Raw genomic sequence first — 9,732 nt, forward strand, 5'->3', positions numbered from 1 at the left:
GGAAGGTGGAGTTTCTGTGATGAGAACGGAGGCTTCTGTGTTACTGGCTGTCCAGAGGAAATTCCTTGTGTTGCAAGTGCTGTCTCTGGCATGACATGGGGAAGCTGAGGGCGTTGCCCCAGAACTCTTCCAGGGTGCTGCGCCCGTCTTGGAGGAAGCCCCTTCATGTCATGTCTGTCAGGTCCAGCTCAGTGAGTCATAGCAGAGCAATCTCTGGCCACAGCTCTCTCTTCAAGACCTGCCGTGGCTGCTTCCTCTTCTGTCTCCTCAGTTGTTACTCTTTTCATTTATGCTAGGCTCTGTTGAGAAAGTTTTCCACTGTTTCCGGATGTTTGTGTAATTTTTAAGCTGTCCTGAGACCCAGCCTCTGATAAGGGACAGACCACAGGGTCGCTGTTTCCCGCCCATAAGTAGACAGCAGGAGCTTGGGCGCCATCTGCTGGCCGTGGGGCCGCTCCACTTTGAAATGGGGAGCTCTGAGCTTAACCTGAGCCAGACTCTGCATTCTCCTCGCCCACCTCTTTTACAGTCTTGTCCTTCCTCATCACTTACATCGGTGTAAGTTTGCCCTCATGTTGTGTGTCCATCTGGACTGAAACCACGTCCAGACGGCGTGGAGCATGCAGACTGTGCGGGATAGAGAGGTTTGGTTCCTGCGCTGGTGCCCTGCGTGGCTCCTGCTCATTTGTCAGGTTCAGAAGGAAGTTTGTAGTCTCCACACTTTACACCCCCTACCTCCTCTCAGGAGTGTAAATCCATTACAATGCTGCCTTTCTGTGTTTCCACCCTCATCGCACCCCATCGCTGCATTTCCTTCTGTATGGTCCTTTCTTTTTCATTATTTCATCCCATTTTCCTAAGTCTGTCTTGTCCAAGTGACTTTTCAGGTTGCATCTTTGGGAACCATCACTCTTCTGCCACCAAACTGTCCTAACGCCTGTGGCTCGGGGTAACTTGTACCTTGTCATCCTGTTACGTGGTGTGGTGTGGTGCTCGGGGTCCTTCATTACTCATCCAAACCATAAATCAGTGTGTCTGTGACCATCTCACCTGAGGTGGACTTTTGAAGTCTTCGCTGTGAAATCCATGGCCATCTTTCCTGTCTTTGCATCACGACTCTCACGGTCTCGGCCCCTGGGTCCTGTTCCATTGCTCTGGGATTTCATCCTTCATCCACCATCATCTCCAGGAGTCCCGGGATGTTGTCTCTATTTTTAAGTGCTGGCATTTGGATTCCAGTTATATTTCTGTTTGATTAGACCTGCCAGTTGTCTTTTTACTCAGTACTCTTAGCTCATGTCTGTAAAAACTACACACCAAATTCAGATGTGTCTTCTGTTAGCCAAGTGAGGGTCACCTCCCGATCAGAAGCAGTTTTATGGGTGACTTTGTCTTTTCTTTTTCTCGCTCTTCCTTTTTCTCTGAAAGTTGCCAGTGGGTTTGAAACATAACATTGTGGGAGGAAGGGTGAGTCAGGTTGATTTCTGGTGAGCCCAGATCTCCTTACAGACAGGCCAAGCACTCTGAGAAGGTGGGGCTGCCAAAACTAGAAACTGCTTGAGGCGCTGGAGCTTTTCCTGTGACCACATTCTGGCCTTGGAACCACCCAGTAACCCCTCTCTCTCTCTCTCTCTCTCTCTTTCCGTTCTTCCCTCTTCCCCCACAGCCTGGCTCCTTGGAGGGAGAGGAGGAACGCTTTGCGACAAATGCCCGTGCTGGCGTTATGGTACCTTGCCTTGCTCTGCTGCCTGCGCCTGCTTGTGTTTGTTTATTTTGTTTGTTTCTATTGCTTTTTTTTTAAAATGAAATTTGAACTTTCCTCTGCCCTGCCTTCCTCTCGTGTCTGTCTTCATGGTTGGTGGTGTCCTGTCTCTTCCAAAGAGTCAGATGAACCACACCACGTATGCGCTTCTCCGCGTGTCCCTGCTTGTCTCATGTTGCCGCCCTTGTCTTCAGAAACTCCCTCTGGGACGCTTGAAAGTCTTCATGGTAAATCTTTTTCTTTTTTCTCCTCAGTCCAGCCGTTTCAAGGACTAAGACAGTCTTGCGTTAAAAAACCGCTGACCAGCACTCCAGGGAAGACTAGGAACAGAAAACCCCAACAGGAGTTAGCCAATCGCTCTGAAAACAAAACAGACACTGCAAAGGCCTTAGTTTCTCGCCACATAAGAAGTTCATTCAATGAAGAAAATATCACCGGCCTCTCAGCCACGCACTGACTGTAGGGCGTGGCTGAACATTTGAGGGCCCGACTCCCCCTTTGTAATCTCAAGTTGGATGAAAGCTGCTATCGAAAGTTTAGTCTCAGGTGTCAATACCCGGCCCTCCGCCACCAGAGAGCTGTCTGGTGAGCGTGGTACATGTGTGTTCCTGTGATGGCAATCGTGTTCGCTGCTGGCCTTCAGAAGGATCTGATGAAGGTCTCTTGGGTATTTATTTTTTGTTCAGCCTGTGACCGCCGTCTTGCGATTAAAGATGAAAGAAGACGAGCATCTCTCCAGTGGTACCCTCCGTCTAAGACAGGATTTGGTACAATGTTTCACTTTGCTCCTGTTAATACTGTCGTGATGTTCACTGTGTGAAGTACCCAAGCTGCTTGTCTTTCACCAAAGAGTGCTTTAATAACAATCTGTGAAAACTACATTTAAACACTGTTACGTGTTGCTGTGGTTACCAAAACATGCTAAAGAATGTTGATAGAGTGTTTGAACCTTTTCTCAGTTGAAAGGTTATGTAAGTCCTTCCTTGTGTCCTTTAGGATGAAGACTTCAGGGCTGAGCGTTAGATCGCTCAGTCACACGTCAGAATTGTGTTTCCTCCAGTACATTAAAACCAAACAACAATGCTGGTGTTTGATGGCTTTAAAGACAAAATTGTTCACCCTTTGTAGAGTCTTTTCTCTGTGCTGCTGTGGAGTTTTGTTATTTGTATGATTCACAGTTTGATTTTAGCGGCAATTGCTTGCTTCTGGAGTTAGGCTGTTTGTGTAAGAGAACTCACTGTTGCCTTTGGTTAGGGAATACGACTAGAAACTGTAGCGTGCCTTCTCTCTTCACCCCTGCTGGAAGTCAACAGCACCTGTGCCATGAAGCAATTGCAAAAGCCAGAATTTATCTGTTGCCAAAAAGAAAAAGACAGAGCCAATCGTTAGAGAATGCTTTAGAGTTGTCCTGGTTACCTCCACAGCAGAGGAATGCTTTTTATTGACTCTTCCCAGTTTGGAGACTGGAGAAATGCAGTATTGAAAGCCATTGAGAGCCAATGCCCTCCTAAGACAGACGAGTGTCAGGCGAGCAGGCGATCCCACTTGAACAATTGACCTTCTTGTAGATGGAATGAATAAGTTAAAGTCTGGTAAATTAAAAAAAAAAAAGAAAGAAAGAAAGAAAGAAATGGAAAGACATAGGGTCCCCCGTTTCAGTGTTTCTATCCTCTGTGGCACTGGCTGGCATTGAGTTGGGGGCCTAGGGATAGCAATGTAGAATCCACATGAAGAGCCCCTCCCTAGTCAGCTTTTAAACACCAGAGAAAGGCAGTTAAGGTCTAGGTAGGAGGACATTTCGTTTACTTGTAATGCTCAATCAAACTGCACCTGAGTCTAAAATAGCACCCTCGCAGGGAGGTTCTCCCTCCCCTGAGCAAGCCAGGCCTAGTACTTAACCTTACTTCCTTGTGAACCAAGCTGGATTTGCCCTGTGTATCAGGATGGATGAACAGGGCCCGCCCACCGTGACTCATGGTGATTGAGTCTGGGAATAAAACCACTTGGGCGTCAGTGATAACCACAGTGCTTTTTAGAAATTGCCCCTTTGTTTTCAGCTCCAATTGCTACCACTGTGGTGTGGCTCTTGCTAAAATTTCCTCTCTTTCCTGGTTGCTTAGGAAACGTGAGTTGGTGAGGACACATTCCCAGGAAATCCTACTTCGTTCAGATGCTGTGGTGATAATTCTAGGGATGGACAGTCACCAGCACCAACTGGTGGCATCTAGGACACAGGAAGTCTGGGTCTGACTAATGGAAAATCCTTCCTGCTTTGAATTAGTGGGCAGAAGACCCTGTTGCTACAGAGCATAAATCAGTGGCTGTTGGGTGGAGGGGCCCCTTAACTTCAGATGGCTTTGAAAGTCATCAAGTCCTTCTCCAGCAGAATTAGAACTGGGAAGTATGCATATAGGTGAAGGGAAACTCAGAGCTTCCAGAGTTCCAGAGAGTAATCTCTGCAAAGCTGGGCTTCAGGACTTACAGATAGATGAATACAGTTACGAGGCCCAGCTAGAACTCTGTTGCCAAGAGATAGGAAGGATGGGCCCTGAACAGTGGTAGCCGTATTGGTCAAACATGGCCACATGATGCTCTTCCTCAGAACTTTACAGCTTTAACTTGATTCCCCAAACGTAGTCCCTACCCATTGTCCTGCCCCATGCCCTCCCGCCTCTCCCCCACGGGTGGCTTCTACCTCTTGGCTTGGGCCCTGACAGGTCATAGAGGCTTTCTCAAGTGTTCTCATGAGGCTCTTGGAGCGTTTTCGGGTCTAACAGACCTTTCCAGCTATCTGGGTAACTTTGTGCCTGGAACGCTTAGGCCTCCGTTACCTTGAATCGCTGTCGTTTGGTGTGTGTCCTAGAAGTAACAGCTGCTTTCTGCATATATTTTCTGAAAGTTCTTACCGGAGTTTAGAAAGCAGTTAGTCAGAAACCTTAAAAATCTATTTTCTTTAAGATTTCTCTTCCACTGAAATGTCCTAGTAAGGTTAGCGACCGCTCTTGCATTTCTCCTTAAATCTGAGTGTTTCCCATGCCACTGGGTGGAAATAATACTACAGATGTGTTTGATAGGAGTTTGCCTATCCTGTATAAGAAATTACCTCCTTAGTGACCCAGTAGAACTCACTGTGGATGGATGTGTCCGTCAGATTAGAGAACTCACTATGGATGGATGTGTCCGTCAGATTAGAGAACTCACTGTGAATGGATGTGTCCGTCAGATTAGAGAACCGCAGTTCTGCATCCTTCATTTGAAGACTTTGTTGTACGCTCATGTGCAGGTGATTAAGTGAAGTTTTAAAGTGTAACTGACGAATCAGTATTTGATCAATCGTTGTCTTGATATTTTATTAAATTGTATATTTCTAATCATATTTTTTAAAGCTGAGAGAAGTGGTTGGATGTTTATTCTCCTGAAGGTATTTTTAAGACAAAGCTTCACCGTAGCCTGTAAACTTGGCACATACATGTAGTTTTTGATACTTCTTGTTGCATTTGAAAATCTTGTGTATTGTAAAATGGTTTTATACAAAATATTAAATAGTAGAAATTGTATAATTTACAATCATATAATTAAAAATATTAAACAGTTTTTTGACTTAATGCGTCCACTTATTGAGCAAAATCAGTAGATAGTAATTTAAATATAAAATGGATTTGATTTTGTTTTCTCAAGACAGGTTTCTCTGTAGTTTTTGGAGCTTGGCCTGGAACTCACTCTGTAGACTGGGCTGACCTCGAACTCACAGAGATCTGCCTGCCTCTGCTTCCCAAGTGCTGGGATTAAAGGCGTGTGATTTAATTTTTAGCTTGCAAGGGACATCAAAACAAAACACTACAGACTGTGTAGGACAAGTAAAGAAAAATATATTCCCTTAGTGCCGGAAGCGCAAATCTCAAGATCAAGATGTCAGCGGAGTGGGTTTCTCTTGAGGTTGCTGTTCTTGGCTTGCTGATGGACCCTTCTCACTGGACGTCCTCTTTGTCTGCCCATCCCTGGAGTTGTCTTATGAGGTCACCAGTGAGAATGGATTAGGGCCATGGTAGTGGCTTGCCTTCACTTCTTTAAAAGTCCTGCCTCTAGATGTAGCCAGTTGTAAGGTACAGAGGGGTTAGGGCTTCAGGATTCACAGGAGGTGAGTGAGTGAGGGTGCCTGCTATAAAATCATTCCACACTGGACAACCTGGAAGATAAGAGTCAGGAATAGTAGGCGTGGGGCCTGTAGGTCCTGGATCATAGCATGCAGCCTGGCCGCATACCTGGCAAAGCCCTTTATGTCTCAGCTCCCTGGGTTATCTGCTTGTGTGACCCGGGGCCACACGGTCTGTAGTCTCATCTCCACACTGACATTCCTTCCCTAGTGAACCAAATGAAACAGTTCATGCAGAGTGTTCCTCACGACTGGAACACAGGTTTGCGGAGGTTATTTTGTACCTTTTAGCACAAGTGAATGTCTGATAATGTAGCCTGATTTTAGATTTATAGCTCCCTATCCTGGTATCTTTGGTATGTAACCTCATGCATCGGAATGGGGTCAGTTCACATTAACTTTGCAGGAAGGTGGAAATACACCCAAAGCAGGCAAGTCTCTGGGAGTGTCTTCTTCAGAGCCCTGGCGAAGGGAACGCTAAGCAAAAGGGCTACCAAGATGGCCCAACTAGAAGCCACAGAAAGGTGGAAGGAAAGAACTCGACACAACTGTCCTCAGCCCTCTACAGGGTGCACACACTCCCATCCCCAACATACACACAAACATTTCCTTTTAAAGAAGCAAAGCCAGTTTTCACGCCTATGTTGGTAGGAGCATGGTAGGAGCAGGAGAGCCCAGACTGGTTGTGTATAAAACTGGTCTCTGACCACTATCGACTGGGACTGAGTCAATCGATCTGTTTCTACTTCTGTAAGATGGGGATGATAATATTCCTGCTGGATTATATGAGTTAATACCATGAGCCACTCAGGGCAAGTGCTTGGTATGTACTAATACGTATTTTCAATTAAAAAAATATGAAAATATTGCTATAGTGCTTTTCAAATGGATGGTAACAGCTCCCGTTGGTAGCTGTTGAGACATGGATGAGCTGGTTAGTCAGATAGCAGGATATTGACCCCCCGCCCTGCACTGAGGTCATGGATGGGGTCTCTTTTATCCAGATTTGAAGTGTTTTGTTGTTGGTGACTGGCACAGGATGACCCTGTTTCTATCATGTTTGTTGTGGGAGGGAAAAGGACCCTTCTGGGCAATCTGTACAGTCTCTTCCCTCGTTCCCTTTTTGAAGGGACTGGTTCATGTGTGTGGGAGTCCTTAGGTGCTTCCCTGTACCACGCCTGCAGTCCTGCCTTGTTTCTAACGGAGTCTCATCTCTTTGTCAGCCAGTCTGCATGGCCTTGACGAGCCCATGGATGACCAGTGTTCTGTGCAAACGGAATTGGCCAGGTAAGGAGGCACTTGGCCCGGAGGACCGGATCTCATAGGGCTGCCTGCTACCAGTACTCACCAGTGTTCACAGAACAGCACAGTTTTAAACAGCCTCTGGGTAGGAGAAGGCGGGGGAGGAGGTACAGGCTGGGTGGGTGCTGCCTTACTGGGAGCGAGCTTACAGAACAAATCTTTTCAGAGGACAATTCTCCCTTGTATAGGACTCTAGATGATGCTGGGTGTCTGGCAGTCCCACCCACACCTCAGTGCCAGCCAGACTCCCAACCATTGGACAGCCCCCATCCCCTCCTCTCCCATTTCTGCCAACGTCAGGGGATTCTGCTGCCCTGCCCCCAGAATGACTAAGTGCGTATAGAGCTTTTGTTGGAAGCATCAAAGCTGCCGCCCAAGCACTGGATCCTGCTGAAATAGGGGTTCCTTGCCCTTTCTGCTCTGGTCCAAGACCTATGGGAAGGGAAAAGACATCACTTAGAGACAGTGGAAAAGTGGAGCTTCTGTGGCCCAAATTCTAGGGTGAGCTTGGGGTTGTCTAGTCAGCTATTTTCCTGCCTGATCCTAGGTGTCTTCACTGTAACCTGTATCTGTTTTCCCTTGGAGATGGGGCAAGTCTGTGGTCTGACTGGACGACACAGGAAACACTTCAGGCAGGCCTGGAGTTGGCAGCAAGTCCTCCGGCATTGTGGATTGGCAGGACAGGACGGGGAGGGGAGCTAGCGGCGGCCATGGTGTACTTATCGGGAGGGACATTCTGCAAGGGTCTCATTGGTCATGCTTTGCCATGAGCACAATGGCTGGCCCTGGACTAGGGGTAAGAACAGGTTTGAGAACAGCTTAACCATCTCCTCCTTTTCCAGTGATAGCTGGCTGTCTCGGGCTCTAACCTTTCTAGACCGGCTTTTGATATGGCTCAGAGTCCGCAGGGCCGATCCCTCCTGACTACAGTGCTGCGCTCCTCACTGTGAATCTTGTACAATGTAAGCCTATTTTCTCAGGCTTGTACCTCAGCCACCCCGCAAACGTGTCTGCTTCTTTCTTCCAGTATTGCCACTGGGTGTCACGTCGGCTCTGTTGGTGGGTGAGGAGGGTGCCCAGTTGATAGCCCTGGGGTAGCTGCTCAGTTACAAGCCCAGTGGGGCTGTTACCACTTGAGCCCTCTCAGGTCAATGCCTCCCGTGGGCAAAAGACCCTCAACTTCTCCAGCAGCGTGGCTGGTTCCACGGGTACACAGCATGCCGGGGAGAACAACCTGTTTGCCTGTTACCTCAAGGCCTTATGGGATGCTCAGAGAACATCCTCAATAGTGGTCACACCAGTCATGGTTCACTTACCTCATAGGCCGCCTGGTATTATTTCTTCCCTTTCTGCCCTTCCAAAAGCCAATCTGCATTCCTGAGCACTTGGGACTTTATTAAATAAAGAGCCTCCTGTTGCTGTCCCATGAAGCCGTCTGCTAGTGTCTCCGTGGGCCACCAGTACGGTTCTGGGGTTCATCAGGAATGAGCACACAAGTGCCCTTGGTGCCTTTAGTATTTGACAACTCAGGACTGCCTCTCTGTTCACCCTCTTATAAATGTTTCTGTGTCCCCAGCTACAGTTGGCCATCCGCAACTGGGCATTCTTATGAAGAGTGCTTTAAAGGCTTCTGTGGCTCTGCCCTGTTGATTGGACCTGCCAGGCCCACAGGTGGTTCTCTGGTTTGTAAACACCTGTTTTGATTAGGGGCATTCCTGTTACCAAGCCTTGTAGCCTGAGCAAAAGTTCTGGAGCAGAGATGGATGAGGTTGAGGCAGCAGGAGCCACTAGGGCCTTAAGACTGAGCTCTCCCTTGGTTCCTAGTCTACCCCAGTACCTCTCTGATGGTGGTCCTTGGGGTGGCTGAAACAAGAGCGTGCCACAAATACTCCAGGATTCCTATGTCCCACTGAGGTACACATGGTCCTTTGTGTTCCAGTTACAGTGCCTAGAAAGAACACTGGGCTCGGGGAATGGGGCCTTTGTCTGCCTTGGGCTCTTCCCATGGTGGGGACACCCATGCTGTGGGTGGTCTGAGTTGTATTGTTTCCTTTTAATAGTAATTCTGGTGGGTCAGGATATGGTGCCTTGAGGGAGAAATGACGTTAGCACAGACTCTGAGGAAAAGTGTCTTGGTGTGGACTTTAGTCATCAAGAGTTCTATCTGTTTAAGGACGGTTTCATCTATTTAAGGAAAGTTTTGGGTGAACCCGTTTTGTTTTTTTTCTTAATCCTTTCCTGTACCATATAAACATAGGTGACTACAGGACATTGCCCAGCCAATTCAGTGCTCAGAGTCCACTTGGAGTTGTTCCTTGGGTTGTACCTAGGGCCACAGTGGGAGTAGACTGGACCCTGGGAAATTGATTCTCACAGGGATAGTGGGAGGTAGCAGTAGCAGGAGGAAATATGGGCGGACCTTGCCTCTCCTTGTAGTACTGCATGGTAAACCTGCAGTGGGCAGCACATGTTCACAAGAGTGTGGTCAGTTTTCCCACCCTGGGACAGCTGGCTC

At 47.7% G+C, this 9,732-nt stretch overlaps 1 protein-coding gene across 8 annotated transcripts in view; it reads left to right on the plus strand.

The window, feature by feature from the left end:
- Positions 1–5,356, plus strand: part of Cdc14b (cell division cycle 14B) — a 73,896-nt gene extending 68,540 nt beyond the window's left edge. For 5 of the 8 annotated variants that reach the window (XM_075969358.1, XM_075969363.1, XM_075969357.1 and 2 more), the window contains one exon: positions 2,017–5,356. Coding sequence is in view for 6 of the 8 variants with exons in the window: in XM_075969363.1 (XP_075825478.1) it covers positions 2,017–2,053 (37 nt within the window). In the remaining 2 variants the exon portion in view is untranslated. Of the gene's footprint in view, positions 1–1,666; positions 1,727–2,016 lie in introns of all 8 variants that reach the window. The other 3 variants (XM_075969356.1, XM_075969365.1, XM_075969360.1) reach the window with 1 other exon arrangement.
- Positions 5,357–9,732: the final 4,376 nt, after the last annotated feature.

Source organism: Microtus pennsylvanicus, chromosome 4 (genome assembly GCF_037038515.1).
Source record: "Microtus pennsylvanicus isolate mMicPen1 chromosome 4, mMicPen1.hap1, whole genome shotgun sequence".
Taxonomy (NCBI): Eukaryota; Metazoa; Chordata; class Mammalia; order Rodentia; family Cricetidae; genus Microtus; species Microtus pennsylvanicus.